The sequence below is a fragment of the Rhopalosiphum padi genome, chromosome 4 (genome assembly GCF_020882245.1).
Source record: "Rhopalosiphum padi isolate XX-2018 chromosome 4, ASM2088224v1, whole genome shotgun sequence".
Lineage (NCBI taxonomy): Eukaryota > Metazoa > Arthropoda > Insecta > Hemiptera > Aphididae > Rhopalosiphum > Rhopalosiphum padi.
This window is the reverse complement of record NC_083600.1, coordinates 9,153,105-9,171,521: the sequence shown is the minus strand read 5'-3', so window position 1 is coordinate 9,171,521 and position 18,417 is coordinate 9,153,105. Positions and strand designations below refer to the sequence as shown.

General features: G+C 23.9%; 1 protein-coding gene across 2 annotated transcripts in view; it reads left to right on the top strand.

Moving 5' to 3' along the window:
- The window catches only part of LOC132929615 (otoferlin-like), a 125,676-nt gene that overhangs the window by 82,895 nt on the left and 24,364 nt on the right, over window positions 1-18,417 (top strand). For both annotated transcript variants that reach the window (XM_060995091.1, XM_060995090.1), the window contains exons 4-6: window positions 6,775-7,100; window positions 10,571-10,786; window positions 10,868-11,063. In XM_060995091.1, coding sequence (XP_060851074.1) covers window positions 6,775-7,100; window positions 10,571-10,786; window positions 10,868-11,063 — 738 coding nt within the window. The remainder of the gene's footprint in view (window positions 1-6,774; window positions 7,101-10,570; window positions 10,787-10,867; window positions 11,064-18,417) is intronic.

Below are 18,417 nucleotides of genomic sequence, written 5' to 3'. Positions count from 1 at the left end.
CGAACGTATATTACAATTAATATAGAATTTTAAGTGATAATGGTAGTGCTAGGCATTTTTAATATTTTTAATCAAAGCGAGTTGAATATGTATTATTATGGTTTATATTTTTATTTTTTAGTTTATATTATAATATAATAATACATATATTTGAATATTGAATATAGATTTTGAATTTACTTCTTATCGTATAACAATATCTTTTAAATTTATGTGTATAACGTATACATTATATACACATATATATTATAATGTGTAGTATATATTTATAATATAATGCTATTTCATAGTTTAACTATAAATAAAATTATAGCCTTAAGTATAACATGCTACTATTCTCAAATATCAATTTAATTTTATTTAACATTTTTTAAATAGTTATATATTAGTTTTATAATATCAGTAATTTATTATTATAAAGTTTTGTTGTAACCATAAAAACTTTGTAAAAAATTTGGTATTAAAAATAATTATTTTTATTGAAAATATAATAACACTACTTCGATAAAAGTGTATGATATATTGATATATCAGTATACATTAAGAACTATCGATATGATAGTCGATTTACGATTATTGTTAGTTGGTAAATTTATTGTAGGTACTAAATATTACAAAATGTGTGTAATTATATAATAAAGTAACAAACGTCAAACGTCATCACAATATATTAACGATGCAGCGTTGCCGTAACTAAAAAGATCTGATTGTTAATAAAATATTTTTTTTTGAATCGGTCAAAATATTATACATATATAATTTTTTTATTATAATTTGCTTGTTTGCTATTCTTGTTACATTTATAGCATTTTAGAAACAAAACTTACTTTCATACAATTGATACAAACATTTAAGCGCAATATAGTTATTGTATGATGACTAAGAATATGCTCGAATAAACCCAGCGTTTAATATACAGTGTTATATATTTTACTTAAAATGAAACTCGGGAATTAAAATACACGTCGATATCATTTAATAAAAATATATAAATACCATTTAGTTAATAGAACATAATAATATAATAGTATCTACGTAGTATAAACCATAATAATTATTATACAATATAATTAATATAAAAGATATTATGTTAAAACATGCAAAATATTGTTTTGAAATGGAATATACAACGCGAATCTAATTTATTAAAAGTTTTATAATCCACCCAAAAATATGTAAATATATGCATGCAAACCTTAGTTCGACATTTCTACAGAGAAACTTATAAAAATCCCATATGAATTGTTAAATGTATATTTTATGTTTTCTTGAGAAAATGATATATTTCAGAACATCAGCTGAATTAACAATTGTTTGTAAGTTAAAACAGTAGAACTTTGAAGAGACTTGTAGTAATTTTATTTTTAAGTAGTAAAGTTGAGGCACTATAATATGAAATATTTTACATTCACACTGGAAGATTATAAAAGATTTTAGGTAAAAGAGAAAGTAATTATAATGTAGAACAATGTTCGTACACATCATTATTTATTTATTTATTTATTTTTTTTTTTTTTTTGACAACTTTAATAAAATATTATGATGATTCAAATAAGCAGAATATGTTTAAATTATTTTTGAAATTAAAAATAATATCAAAATAATACATATTATCTTAAGCTGACGACAAAAAATACAATTTTGAATTTGTTCTAATCAAAATTTGTGTTTTAACTATTGTATGACAAGTTTTTAGTATGCATATATTTTTTTATTTATCATTTCTTAGAATCTCATATTTATTCATGAAATATAAATTTAAAAAAATAATTAACTCAACAAATTATAATATTCAAGTTTCAAGCTTTATAGTAGGTATCCTTAAACAATTTAAAAAAATGGCAATTTATGTGATTAATATAATATCACTTATTGTTTATTACGTCTGTGCTAAAAATATTAAGTATGACGACCTACATCAAACGTTTCAATTATATTAAGAGACTTCTCTTTCATAAATATTATTTATCTTATTGACATTATAATGTAGAATAGAAGCTCCATTCAAAAATCTAGAGGTCATTGTTTATCGGGCCTTTTGTAAAACGTCCAAATAATACTTTAATGGATTACTTTGATAAATATTTTTGTTATTTGAAGTTATGTACTTATAATATTCGACTTTAAGGATAAACCAACAAACTATGTTTATTTTGTCTTAATCTAACTCATATAAGACAAAGTCATATTAATCATTAAGTTAAAATATACAGTGAAACCTGGGTACTTCAAAAATAACCCTCCTTTACATTTTAAAATATTGAAGTTGTGTATTATATTATAAAAATAGTATCAATTAACCTTTTTTTTTTAAAAACTATATTTACAAACGTATTCAAGGATACATTTGTTATTTATATTATTTTTATTAATTTTATGAATATTATTGTAATATATTATTGTGAGAGAGTTGAACTTACTCAAAAATTGTGAAGAATTTCCGTTAGACGAATGCATTACTTAAAAACCGGGACATTTAAAAATGACCTGTCTGAAGTAAAATATGTCAATATGTATACGTTTTTAGAAAACACACACACAAAACAAATATAATCCTAACTCTGATCACAATTCACAATACGAATATTATTCATTGTTCGTAACGTATATTATTAATTCTACGAATCGCTAAAGCGATGCGATGTAGATGAGTAATGCATGCACTACAATTTGTTTTAAAACAGTGATAAACGATATTTTTTTTGTATTATCTAAAATCTATTTATATATTTAAGTTTTTCTAGTATGATTTAAATCGCAGTGATTCAGAACACAATTTAAACTATCAACTAGATATTAAAATTTAAAATTTATGTCTGTATATATATACCTATTTATATATTTTTACAATAATCGTATAAGAGGTGTAATACTATTGCTTAAGTATTACATATAAAATAATTAATAATTGCAATGAATTGTATTGATGATATAAATTTTATTTAAACAGCGATAAATCAAAATTTTGAAATTATCTTTTATTGTTTTCTTATGAATATTTTATCTTTTTTTCCAGATGATTTATTTCGTTTTATATGATAGGAGTAAAATGAATATTTAACGTTTTTATTTTTTGTCTAGAGAGCTTACAAATTATTTTGGAAAGATATTTGAGCAAAATAAATGTTTTCATTATTTATTCAATAGTTTGATGTCTGATATCATATAATTTTAAAGTTTTACTTACTTATTTTTTATTAAAAAGTTTTCTCTAAGAAAATGTCATTCTATTTAGCCTGTTACAAAATTCTATGGATATTAAACAAATCACTGATAATATAATATTTCAAACAACGAAGGTCGTTAAGTGTAGAGTATATATTTTGCTTGCTTTTGAAAAATAAAGAGCCTATATTAATAACACTACCATAAAATAAGATACCTATACGTACCTAATATTTTTCATTCCTCAATAGGAAGAGGTAGATACATAATTTATACAAAATTAAATTTATTATTTAAACATTTAATTTATTATATAAACATTTGACTATTGTGGGTTACTTTTAATATATTTTTTCAAATAAAATCACGCGTTCTTTATAAAATAAGAAAAACAATTATAGTTTTCTAATTTTTTGATAAAAATTAATATTGAACTTTCAAATATTTTAAATACACGTTGATTAGAACTGACTTTTTTAATTTTAATACAAAAAATTAATAAAAAAAAAATCAGAAAACTTAAAGGTTTACGAATAAAAATCATGAAAAAGTCAGTGAATGAAATGTATTTCCAGTAGGTATTTTATTCTACATAAAATAATGTGAATCGAATTTAAACCTAACATAACTTTGCATTAGACTGATTTGGAAAAATATCAAATTCCTTAAAAATTTTAAATTTAAATAATATTATACTTAATATAAATCGCTGTTGTGTTCATAACTGTAATCGCTTGTAAACTGTTAACATTGAATAGTAGTAATTTTCACATTAGATTTAAATTTTTGGGATTCTTATTTATTTGCGATTTATTAACTAGAGATATTAATAAATAAATAAATTTAATTTACTATTAATTAAAAAAAAGAATAACTATAAATGTACATCTCTTTAAAATAAATACATCACGAGAAGAGATCTAAGCATTACTATAATAAATATTAAATAATAACATTTCATGTTTTATTTTTAATTTGACTGTGTTTTGAATTGTATTGATTCTACAATAACAAGTAAGTAAATGCATTTTAAAATATTATGCAAGTAACATCCAATAACAATAAAAAAAATCCAAAAAATATTTTTATTGGGTTAATAACTAATGTTAATAAGTATGGAAAAAAGTTAAAATGTAATTGATTAGAGTTAGACAACAAAAAATAACAAAGTTAATTGAAATAATATAATTATCGATTATATTGCTATATAGTTGTTATTGATATGATTTTATCAATAACTTTTCGTTTCTATAGTTAAATCGAGATAAAAATTTACAAATACTTAGTTTTTGAGAAGTAGAAAAGTTAAATAATATTTTGCCGATTTTCTTGAACAATTGAGATTTTATAAATTGTATATTATAAAACAAAACAAAATAATATGATACCAGATGTGCGTAAACTTTCTTATTCGCAGTGATTCTCACGTACTATTTTTTTTGTGAATCTTCAAAACTTAATTCGACTGAGAAAGATCGATATTTAATATTTATTCAATTGTTTCTCAAAATTATTTTTATGTTTGATTTGAAACAATTATGAGTGGCTAAAGACGATGCTCGAAGAAGAATTAGTGAAGATGTAAAAAAAAAAATAATAAAAAATCTCTAACTAATTATTTTCATAAATAAAATACTGTTATATCTTAAAGTTACTTAAAAGCGTAAAATTAAAAAAAATAATAATAGTGAAAAAAATACTTGGGCGTGTATTACATAATCCTTAAATACCCGGTGTTTAATCCACTAAGGTATAATTACATAAATCCTAAACATAATTTATTAAGATCAATTATTTTTCAGAACTATACAATATCTAATGGGTAGTAATCAAAATATGCATTTACGTTGAATAGGATTAGTTTATCAAAACATATAAATATTACAAAAGTTACATAATATTATACGTGTGTTTTAAAAATACGTAACTACAATACCTATTGGATATTATATTATTAAATTTTATTAGCCGTAGGTGATATAGTGATTTAGAAATAAATAAACTACCTAATAATATTATATTACATGTGTATATACTTATACTTTAAAATGCTTATGAATTTAGAATTTTTATTATTATTATTCAACTATTATTCTTGAACAATTTAAGTTAAATATTTGTAAAACAAGCATTTTTTTTTTTTTTGTAACGAAATAATGAATATTCATGAGCTGGTTGAACAAAAGTGAGTTATAAAAAATAAATGCATTTTAAAAATCAATAGTTATATTCTAGTACTTGCGCATATTAAATTAGATGTTGATATTGGCATTTTTAAAAGCCCAAAATGCTGATAAATTTATATAGAAAGATTCAGAATAATGTTTAAAACCATTGATATCAAATAATTTTTTATTTTACAACGACATTGATGTTAATAGCTACCTACCTATATGTTAACTATTTAAAATCTAATAATTAGTATCTGAAGAATTATATTTTTTCGTATGCAATTAGGTGAAGTTAAAAAATCAATTCAGAGCATATTATATAAATCATATAATTTATTAAATTTTTGACTATTCTCTGTTTGTAATACATACATATTTCTAAATACACAAATCATATATGATACTGAAAATTTAAATGTCATTCACTAAATATCCATTAAAGTTTAATCATAAAAGAGCAATTGATGCAGAATTCTGTACCATCTTTAATTTATACTTAAGTATAATTTAATTTTATCATTTTAAAATGAAATTAATGTACTATTATTTATTAATAAGTAGGTTAGTAGGTAATAAACATAACAAATTAAGGTAAGGTGAGTCGTAAGAATAACGAGAAAATTAAGAATAAAAGAAAAATTGTTTAATATTTTATCAATTACCTATTAAAAATATAAGTCGTTAGAATAATATCTTGGTTATATCATATTTATTATTTAAATTACTTTCTCCGTCATTTATATGATTTTTTAATATGAATTTTTCCGTTAAAGGAATTTAAAGTATTATTATTTAGATTACGTACTTAAATTAATATCACCCAATAAAATTTTCTCATAAATCCAATAAAAGTCTCGATTCAAATATGATAATTTTAAACTGTACTTTCAGAAATATGCATTATTCAATAAATTTAGAAACATTTTTTGTGTAGGAACTTTCTGCGGTAATTTTATCATAAACTATTTTCGTAGGTAAATTACATGTTGAAAGTTCTCAGCGTTATACAATAGCTAAATTATTTAATTAGATACATTTATCTACGTGTTTTGATTGCATGTATCTAGATAAAATCATAGAATTATTTTGTACCTTATTTAAATAAATTACAAAATTTGTATTTAACTGCCCTTTAAGATAAAAATTATAACCATCTAAATAAACTTGAATTATTTACTATAAATAAATAATTATAATGATTTAAATTTTAAACTAAACTGATACGTATTAATATGTATCGATATTTCTTATGTAACGAGAAAACTATATGTTATTAAATTATGTTTAAAAAAAATGTGTATATCTCAGCACTTCAGTGTCTGTGTGAGAGAACATTTAGGAAATAAATTATGACCCACAAATATATATTCTGATTTTTAGCTATTATAATGGCTGTGCTTATGGAAACAACTCGATACAATTTCTTTTTTTTTTACAGATCACGATCGATTTAGACATTGAATACTCGGCGAGCGACAGTCGGAACCGGACGTCGTCGTTGTTCAGCTCACGTCCAGAGTCACCGACTGAGTCGACAGACGAGCGGCAAATGCTGTTGGACGTTGAACAAAATATTGCCAACCTGGAGAAGACGTTCACCGATAGCCGCCGGTTGGGCGAACGGCAGCAGGACAACGAAAACAACGGTGAAAAGGAAGTTGTCGGCAGTGGCGGTGGCGGAAGTAGAACGCACAAGAAAGGGTTGTTCCGATACAGTTCGTTTAGTTCGGACAAAGATACCGGTGGTGGAAATGATCGGAAAAGGTGAGACTTCTCATATCCTCCTATTATAGAATATACGAATATACAATAAGTCTGTGGGCGTGAGGCACTGTCGTTTATAATATTATGGTCAGAATAAGACGTTTCTATAGATATCATAAAATTAAATTGTGATCTATCAAGGCTTCAATTTATATTCCTGGAGAATATAACAATAATATTATTTTTCTACTGTTTTTACTCGATGGCAGACTGCTGAGTTTAAAAAAACATATACGTACCAGCTATAAGACTTAGTACAGCATCAGAGATCAGTGTTTGAAAATATTTTGTCTTGTTTAAAAGATAAAAAGGGCCATTTTGAAAAAAATTCACGCCCTATAAGCCTATAAATATACATATTATTATAATACATAATACGACTGCAATTTCTTTTTATTACTCTGGTATATTTTCTACAACCTGAGCAATGAGCGTACTCCAAGTATTTTAAATTGTTAAATAATATTATTTTTTGTTTTTATGTAAAAATTATACACAGCAGTGTTATTGGGAGTAGATATAAAAGTAGGATGTTATAAGGGATGTACTATTGGAAACAAATCCTATAATTTTTTTTTATAGTTATTAAGCTTTAAGAAGCTATTATACATAACTATAAAAACAATCGTATTTATTTTTTTTTTAGATTAGTAATTTTTAAACTGTATATCAGTGAATAATAAAGGTTTTATTTTACATATATTCAGTATAATATTAATAATTATTCTAAAAAGTGGTAACAATAATAATAAAATGTTCAGCCATTCATGGTCGCATTATTAAAGGACACAACAGCTTGCAACTAACAGCAAAAGTTATAGTATGTTTTGTTCTGTTCTTAACTTTTTAATCGTAACTAGTAAGAACTTTGTAATGATATCAAATTACTTAAACAAAACCTTTTGGAAATAAAGTGAACCATTTAGGAGGATATACATGGATTCAAATTTAAACACAGTGACGTAACAGTAAACGCGTCTGATAATAATTTATTCATTATGTTATACATTTAATCTATCTCATACGATTTTCATTAAATAATAAAAACATTTTCATTTGGACAAATTTTAAGTTTTTTTTTTTTTTATTAAAAATAAGAAGAATAATCAATAAAAGCTAATGCACAATAAGTAATTTTGGTGAAAATTTACGATACCTAGTTTAATGAAATCAGGTAGGTAAGGTAATTTATCAGAAGAACGCCATTCAACATGTCAATTAGGACTACAGTAAGTTCCTTGGTCAGGATCGTTTTAACCATTCATTAGGATTTTTCGGATAATGTGAAATTAATGAAGTTTAATAATTGGTGAATGTTGGTGATTTTTTATTCTTATAATAAGAGGTAATAATAAGAAAAATAAGAGGTCAATAATAAGAATAGCCGTAATAGAATTTATAAATATTATGAGTTTGCAGGTGGTATTGATCGGTAATTATTGTGTGAATTGGATAAGAGTGTAAAGGCGGTTAAGGCTGGAATTGGTTGATTTTTGCTTAGATTTAGGATAAAGATCCCGGCTTAAGCGCTTGTCAAAAATTAAGCCTAGGTATTTTATTCGGTATCCGTAAGGAATTGTTTTGTATTTCAGTTTGAATGGTTAACATAAAAAGCGTAAAGAGCTCTTTTGGCGTAAAATTAAGATTATAAATCTTGACTTAGCTACGTTGATTTTTAACTTCAGACATTGGACCATGTCAAGGTGTTATGAATAAATGTTAAGGCAATCATTTGGTATATAAGATAAGTTATATAGCTATTATTGTTGTATCACCGGCGTATGTATCGATCGATATAATATTCTATAATCGTGTAAAAATAATGTAATAAAAAAAAAGGAGAAATGCCGGTTCCTTGAATAATTTTGACCAGAATCATGACTAAGGTCAATATATTTGTTTTTCGATTTGAAATCTAAAAATGTATAATATTTACGAGTATATTTACTTTTATGCACACTTTATACCACCATTAGTTTTAACAGCAAATGGATTTTACTATAATCGTATTTACATCGTATTCATATTTAGATAATACTTTTTGCACAAAGTAAACACTTTTATTACATATTTGATTACATACCTATGACAAAGTATTCAGACTATTGAGACAAGTGAGATACCACTTTTGTAAGTCACATAATATATAATACTATTTTCAAATTATTGTCAGCGTTAAGATATTTTCAAGTTATTTTTTTTTATCTTTGTAAAGAATACATTTTCAACTATTCTATGATTTTAAATTATCACACATATAGGTTAGTGTACAATAATTTCATAATATTATACATATTAATAATATTTAAACTTTTTAGTTTTATGAGAAAATTATTATTTTTACTGTCAAGTTTTAATATTTTGTAAATAACATTAATAATAATCGTATACCTCGTGATAAAATTGAACTATGTAAAAAGTTTTTATTAAAACTTGACTAAAGATGCTATTCAGTTTTCGTAAATTTTGCTAAGTTAAAAAGTATTTTAACATTAAATTAATACTTATGAGTTATGATAAATTCATAGATTTAAGATAATTGTGTACTATAACTATAAAGATGGCAATAATATTTTAAGACAAATAGTTAATGGGTATCTAAATATAACTAAATAAGATTGATGAGTTAAAATTTCACGAATATATTATTATTATTTTTATTTTACTAGTTTATTTTTCTTTTATAAACACTTATAAATAGTATAATATTACGTATTAATTACGTATTATTACTTTGTGTAAATATAAATAATTTAATTAATGATCCCTATAATTATATTTTGCAATTTAATTTAAATTAACGATAAGCAATGCAAACATCGATAGACTACTCTGTCTACTAAAGTTCTAAATTTAATTGAAAAAAAATTATATTTTGTTAAATTATAATATTAGTATATTTATATATCTAACAGTATAATGATATTTTTATACAATTTAATGGTCAAAAATTAAAACTAAAATACTATTAGCTCAATTTAATGTTTTACATACAAATCAAAAAATTATAAACTATTGCAGTATACGTCTTGATTATTTGATAGATCGGTGTCAGGTTTTTACATGGTCGTTCAATTTTTCTAGTCAATGCAATGTAATAGTTACATGTATATACTTTCTTCTAAGTTGAGACTAGATTCATATTCATTGTGTGGGATGCACTGTTAAAATTTTTTAAATTAGATTTTTAATTGTGTATATTAATTGTCTAATATTGTCTAATTGTGTATCTTTCAAAAAATTTTTGTATACATCTTTTTTAATATCGCGGTCTATCACATAAAACGTTTTCATATCTATGTAAATATAATACGCTTTATTATCCAATACCTTTATATTATTGTATATTTTATATTATTCTTTATAATATAATGAATATTGCATAGTGCATACTAATACAGATTAATCAATATACAATAGAAGAAATATAATATGTTATATGCATTTATTACTGTTTTATAATTTTACAGTCGTGGTACAATCTTCAAGAAAGGCGTGAAGAGCTTAATGAGAATGGGTAAACAGAGAATTCCGCAAGATAAGGAAGCATTGATGGACAGCGATGATAATAATCAAATGGGTGCAATTACTCATCAACGGGGTCACACAACGGAGATAAGTGACCTGTCTTCGGACAATGAGTCTGTTAATTCTTTTAATGCCGAATACTCACCTAAGCCAAAAAAGTAAATTGCTATAAAAAAAACATAATATGGTTTTTGAAACAAAAACTTATTGTTTTTTCTGTTATTTATCAATGTTTTCAGACCGCTGAAACATAAAGATCAGCTGAATGCAACCCAAAATGCGCTTAAATCTCAAGACTTTCAAGTATGTGTAACCATAATCGAGGCTAGGCAGCTAGCAGGTCTGAATATGGATCCTGTTGTCTGTGTACAAGTTGGTGAAGTAAAGAAATACACGAGCGTAAAGGAAAGCACCAACTGCCCTTACTATAATGAAGTAAGTACCATTAATGTTCTATTACTGTGCTCATGACATACAAGTAGTACATAATAATTTCATAACACGACCGATAAACTTTCTAAACATTCTGTACAAATTAGCTTAGTAAAATTTAATGTTTAGACAATGTAATTAGTGTTACAGGTTTAATATTTATAATAACAATAGACGTTTGAAAATATTCATATGTATTTTTTATAAATTATATAATAATACACATTAACTAGTCGTTTTGCGATGAAAACAATTAGTATTTGATAAAGATAAAAATTAATTATTAGTCGTTACTAGTATTGTTTTTATTATTGTAATGTTAGACTATACTTAAAAAGTTATATTTACATACAAATATACGAGTAGTTGGATAAACTTGTCTTCGAAAAAACGTTAGATAGAGATTACAAGCTAAAATATTTTTATACGTCGAAAAATACTTTTCAATATTTTTAATAGTTACCAATCGATGTGTTTTCTATAAATAAATTATTATTACTTAGATTGTAGGCTTCTAAGTAGTAAATTGTCATAATTTCGGTAATTGTCTCTCCAATTAATACAATAATATAATAAAATATATAATAAAAAATAATTAATATAATATAAATATAATTTGGTTCGTTTACATTTTTCCAAACAAATTTTAAAATTGTATTTTATAAAAAATAACTTTATTAAATTCAAAAACAATTTAGCCACTTAACCATTAGGTTGTTCAAGTTTAACTTGTACATAGTTCAGACAATTTACACTTTTCGATAGTATTAAATATACCAGTATTTAAAGTTTTAATAAAAAAAACATAAATTATTTTGCTACCTGTTATGTAATTCATCATTTTGGACATTATAAAAACGGTTTTTTTTTTTCATTTCAGTGATATTCATTTATTAAATTAGGATATATAACGTGTGCGTACTTTTTCATGGATGCTGTGACAAGCATAAGTTAAAGAAATTGAGTATAATATATTCGGTTAGAACTATACCAATGTCTTCTTTATCATTATAATGTCAACATTTAAAACTTTAAAGTATTATATGACTAATGTTTTACTAAATGTTTTATTTTGTCACGATAAATAGATTTGTTTATAAAAACTCTTTATAATAGTGTATATTATGATTTAGCTTATTTCCAGAACTTTTGTTAGTGTTATATGATATTAACATGCCAATTTGGTGATTACGCCGATACTCATATTATGTTATAGTTTCACACAGAAACACGATTTTTTTTTTTGAAATCTGTTCATAGAATAATATATTGAAACAAAATTTACTTTAAGAATGTTGGTTTGTTACAATATTTCGATAAAAAGATTATAAAAATATCATTGGCCAATGTATTAATCGAAATATTTATTATGACTAAAACATATAGATATATAGGTTAGAATTATAATAATAATTATGAATCAAAAGCGTTTTAATAAAATATAAAATGTTGTCCATTATTATCATTTACGATTTTTTCTAATGAATTTAATACTTATCTCATCAATAATATTGCTGTACTTAGTATTTTTTGAAACTCTATTATTGCTATTTTGAGCTAACACATTTTACCATATAAAATTGATCGATCGGTTAAAAATAATAATAATTCGGTTGAAAATAGATTAAAATACAGTGTTTCCAAACTGTAACGGAGTAACGTTTTTTCTCTTTAACTTTAATTTTTCAAATTATTGATATATCGAAATAACAGTAAATAAATATTATTTAAAATAACAATTACGGTAAGTGAACGACGTATTTATGATTGACTCATGACATACAATCTACCTGTAATTACCACATTATACTTGTAAGAACATTGATAAATGCTATAAATTAGTACTATATTATTAAAAAAGACTTCCTTGATTAATTGTAATAAAACAAACATTGAAACATGTGTAATTTCGATTGCCAGACATTACCTACTAGTTTTTCAAACATGAAATCGACCAAGCGTCGTTATTTGTTTTGATTGTATCGATAATTTATTTCATAAATAAGTGCTAGAAAATTATTAAAATAAAACTATAGTTTTATTATAGATTTAACTCATAGTTTCAAAAAATCCAGACACCATCAGTTATGTTTCGAAATTATAATATATATTTTTTAATGCGATTATAACACTGACTACTGTAATGATTACTAATTAGTATAATTGATCATTGCAAAAAATTTATAATCGAATTTCCATTTAATTATAAATATTAATCCATTTTGTTTGTTTATTATTTCTCATATTATACTCATACCTCACGGCTCGCAGAATCCCTCCGGTATCGTGCTCTTTTTTGTTGGCGCATTAATGAGCACGATGGAAATACAAGTATTTACCCCGTGATATTTATATATTTATATTATATTATAATTTGAACTTTAGTGATGTGCGTTGCTATTTTTTATGATTTAATTTAATTTTTAAAAACAATAATAATATTTTCTTGTGAACAAATATCTGGAAACCAATTCATAATATTATAATCGTGTTGGTATTTTATTATTAAGTACAATATCGCACTGCAATATTATGACTAAATAAACATTTAAACATTTTTTGAGCCCCAAAACAGTGAACAGTGAGTCAACAATAATACCATGATATCTTTCTTCGGAAAAACCAACCTGTACAATTCAATTTAAGTAATGTAGTTACTATAGTTATAAGAAAGTACGCAATAATAAGTTATTACATTAAGGTGTATCAATAATATACATCTATATAAACTAATATAACTATACACAACATTACAACAGAATACACAAAAATAAGTAAAATCAAAAACCTAATTATTTTTAACTGTATAACCATGATATAATTATAAAATCATTCTACCATTAATCATGTAGAAACTAATAACCTTTTTATTTGATGTTTTTTTTCTATGTTCAATAATATATAAACATTTATTTTATAAATATTTTATATTATTTAATTCCTTGACACAGAAAGATTCCATAGCATACACAGAAGTTCAATAGTTTCTAAATACCTTAGTAAATAAAACGTACAAAAAATGATATGTAACTAGAATAGACCATTTGTAGGTAAATTATTCGATGTTATTGACAGATTAAATAATTAAAAATATATATGACTTTAAAACTATTTGTTACAACTATGTGTTTTTATTTATATAATTTTTTTTTTCAAAATAAACAAACAAAAAATTTTAAAATCTTAACTATTCATAAACTTAATTAGTAACCAAATTTCAACCCATAAACTTATTAGAAAAATTATGGGCAATCTGTACATTATCCAATGTATTATTTAGTTATGTACATTAAACTATGAGCGTTACGTTTAACTTAATATATAAATATAATACAAGTATTAGGTAATCAATTATAACTATTTTAAAATTTAAACTTAATACTTAACCTTATTTCTCATATTTAATAATAAATCCCTTAAAATACAACTTATTTACGTTTGTAGTTGTATTTAATGAAAACTTATAAACGTCAAATACCCTTGTTTCCAATGGTTAATGGAGTTTTATGCTTAATATTCAAAAGTAATATTGCTTTTTTATTTGTCGATTCGTTATAACCTCAAGATAACTTAAACAAAGCTTAAGCTATAAAGTATAAACATTAAAAAATAAAATAAATTCTATTTCACAAGCTACTATCTTATTATCTTATTGACTAACTTCGTAGATTCGTTTTAATCAAGAAAATGTATTACAGGACAGACTTTTAAATTACATTCACTGTTCTAACCAGTCAATTGTTATTAAATTTACATTTAAGTCGGTTAGTAAAAGAGTGAAAAATTATCAATATCCATCGGGTATCATTCAAGAAGGTCACATAGCCATATGTCGCCTTTAATGTTTATTTACGGCATAATATCAAGAAAATAATTCTTAATTACAATATGCTAGCTATCGTGGGTGACCTGAAAATTTTCCGTCGAATTAGCAACGACTCCGACTGTTTACTTATGCAAGGCAAACTTAACACCTCGGTTAATTGATCTGAGTCTATTGGTTAGTGTTGATTTAAACGTGAATAAATACCAGTCCATGTGCTTCTGTCGTATCTATAAATAATTAACCATATACCTAATCGATTAACAACATTAATCTTACATCGATCGGTCGTAAAAAAGATCCGTGAGTTCTTTTATCCACTGACCTTAGCATCCACTATCACATCCAATCAAGAAGTTGTAAGGCGTACGAGACACTATAGGGTCTGTAAAGTGAATATCGTCCGATTTTAAGCTAACCTTTCCGCTGTAGGCTCTCGGTTGTTCCTTATTGCGATCTCTGCTTTAATATAGATCAGTATTGTAGAATTTACACACTGCCTCCAACTCTACAATCATCAAGTGAGTCCAAAGGCGCTTTCTATCCAATATCGGCCATGTGTCGAATATAACCCACCGGTCGTTGCATGACTACTCACCAGTTCACCACGAGCTTTATCGATAGTTGATAGTTGATATATATATATAGAAGAGTTGACATTGATTTGAAGTTCCTCAAAAACCTCATCGATATTAATGCCTACGCTCCAACGCTCCATTCTCAGATCAAATTTCGAGTCTCTCCACGTCTGACTCGCTCCACCACCACGTTTGCTATCCCTATGCACAACACTAATTACAACTTTAACAATATAATTCACCGCATGATGCGTTTTGATATCGTCCACCCTTCGTTCTTAGACTAATCTAGATACCTGATTCCTTTTCGTTACCGCTGACTTGACCGGCATGTATAATTTACTTACCCATTACTGTATTTTGGATTACGATAGTTACTATTAATAAAATAAAATACACTATACAATTTTGATTATAAAATAAAAATAAAAAATATTTTTTTAATTATTTAGGTGTACTTTCAATAGATATACTTTTTAGCGTAAAACTATAAAAAAATAATGTGTTTGCACAAAAATCTAATCACCATCGCATTATTTAAATATTGAATTGTTTGAAGGCTTAGAACTTTAAATAAAAGTAAAATATAGTATGTAATATATATATATATATATATATATATATATATATTATTATCAATCTAATTTTTCCTGCATAACTCAGGTGTAAATATTAGTTACAATGATTATAATATAATACAAATGTGAAACAATTTCTTGTTATGAACGTAGAATAATACTATTCACTTGCCGTATGATTAAGTAAATAAGTATTTATTATGCAATATATTTTACTCCAATTTAATTTCAATAATTTAAAGTGAACATTTAGTAATTTATTTTCTTTAGATTTTTAATAGTGTAGTGTCAGAGATATAACAGGATGTTCAATTATAGTTTCAAAAATCCATTTTAATTATTGTTCTTTCAATCTAAATTATATAGATTTATCTGTTAGATATGATAAACCTAATACCATATTTTTTCCAGTTTAATTTTCACGTCATCTATGAGTAGAGTTAATTATATATTTTTCTGTTATTAGTAAAACTAGATATTTAAAAATGTGTTATACATTAATTATATTGTATAATGTATTTCATTTTATAGACTGTACTTTGATTTTAAGTTATTTATTTAATTATATTTTTGTAACTACATCATATAGTTTTCAGTTATAGATTCAGAAAATTCAAAGAATGTATCAAATCTCAATGCATTTTATTTTATCACGAGTACCTATATTTGTGTATGAATACTTTTTATGTAGATAAAATATTGAAATTCCTAAAATCCCTCCCGAAATTACATTAATGTTATTCCATATACTTATAATTTCTACTTTACATAAATGCGTACGACAAAAGCATGATGAACTTTACTATACCATATAACATTTTCTTGACAAAAACCTCATAAAACGTTATATAATATATTCAAAATTTAATCGTCTTCCAGGCTGATTATTTATTATTATTATTACTATTATTATAGTGGTATATTTTATTCAAGCAAGCGGAAATAATAATGTTCGATACCATTAAATCGATATTAATATTTAAAACTGTAATCCATTGTAAAAATAAACTTATGTTTTATAATATGGATTCAAAGTTAAAACAAAAATAAAATAAAATAGTATTTAATATTTTTTTGTAATACATCATATAATAATATGTTTATACTTAACACACAGTTTATTAAAAAGTATATATTATATTCTATATTCATATCCAAATGTTAAACAATAAATTAATAGTTTTTAATTTGTAATTTTCAAGTATAAGTGTATCATTAAAAATTATTCTTATATTCGTCAAACAATTAATATCACTAAAATACAACAAGATATTTTTATCAAAATATATGATTAATTTAGTTTTAAATACGGTTATTATTAATTAATTTATGTAAAAAATCATTTTTACCCAAGTAATGTAATTTAATTTAGTTAATAAAAGAAAATTCTGAACTCAAACATGGATATAGGTAGTTCAATATACCTTCATCTTTATTTTTATCTCAGTAATTAATAAATTCTATCAACAATTTTAACTATACATGTTCATTATGTTCATCATCATATTATATTACAATTAAAACATTGCAATTTGTAATCATTGATTACTTCTTTAGAACATGATTTATTTTGTATAATAAGATTGAAATTTATTAGAGTTAGAGTAGTTCAATAATTTTCAACTAATATCAATAATATATCTATTCGATAAATATTCATAAATATTAATTCCATATTTGCATGTTATTTTTCATTTTTTTATCCCGGTATATATTGGAAGGTATATTTTTATTTCGTATCACCAGCATGCCTATTATTTTTTAATAGTTTTTGAAAATAGCATCCATCACATGGCACTATATATAAGAAAAATAGGTACACAACTGTCGTGATTTTATTTTCCTGAGTTTTAATATAAGCTAAAATATTTCAATACATCAAACTACGGTACAATTCCGTTATCTATCTATGGTGTAAAAATATCAACTCGAGAAGTTGACAAATGTAATTCGTAATTACTAACTAACTAATACATTTTGTCCTTATTAATACTAATACTTTCTTTAATTTATAATTAACAATAATCATAATAGTATAATTGCATAATAATTAATAAAATACATTTTAAAAAAAATGATTGAACAACACAAAAATGGTTAATTGCAAATGTGCAATATTATGCCTGCTTTTATATAATTTTACACATTTTATATAACTATTGAATGTATTTTTAGGTTACTACCTAGAATGAATTATCTTAATTTTGTTTTTTTATAATGTTTTTAAAATTGAATAATAAAACCACTAATTTTAAACATATCTTAATTATGATTCTTATGGCTTTGGCGCCAATTCCACGACCATGGTTATATGTTTACGGTTTTAGTTCATCTTATTTATAATAGTTAGTCGGCAAGACTGATTAAGTACCGAACAT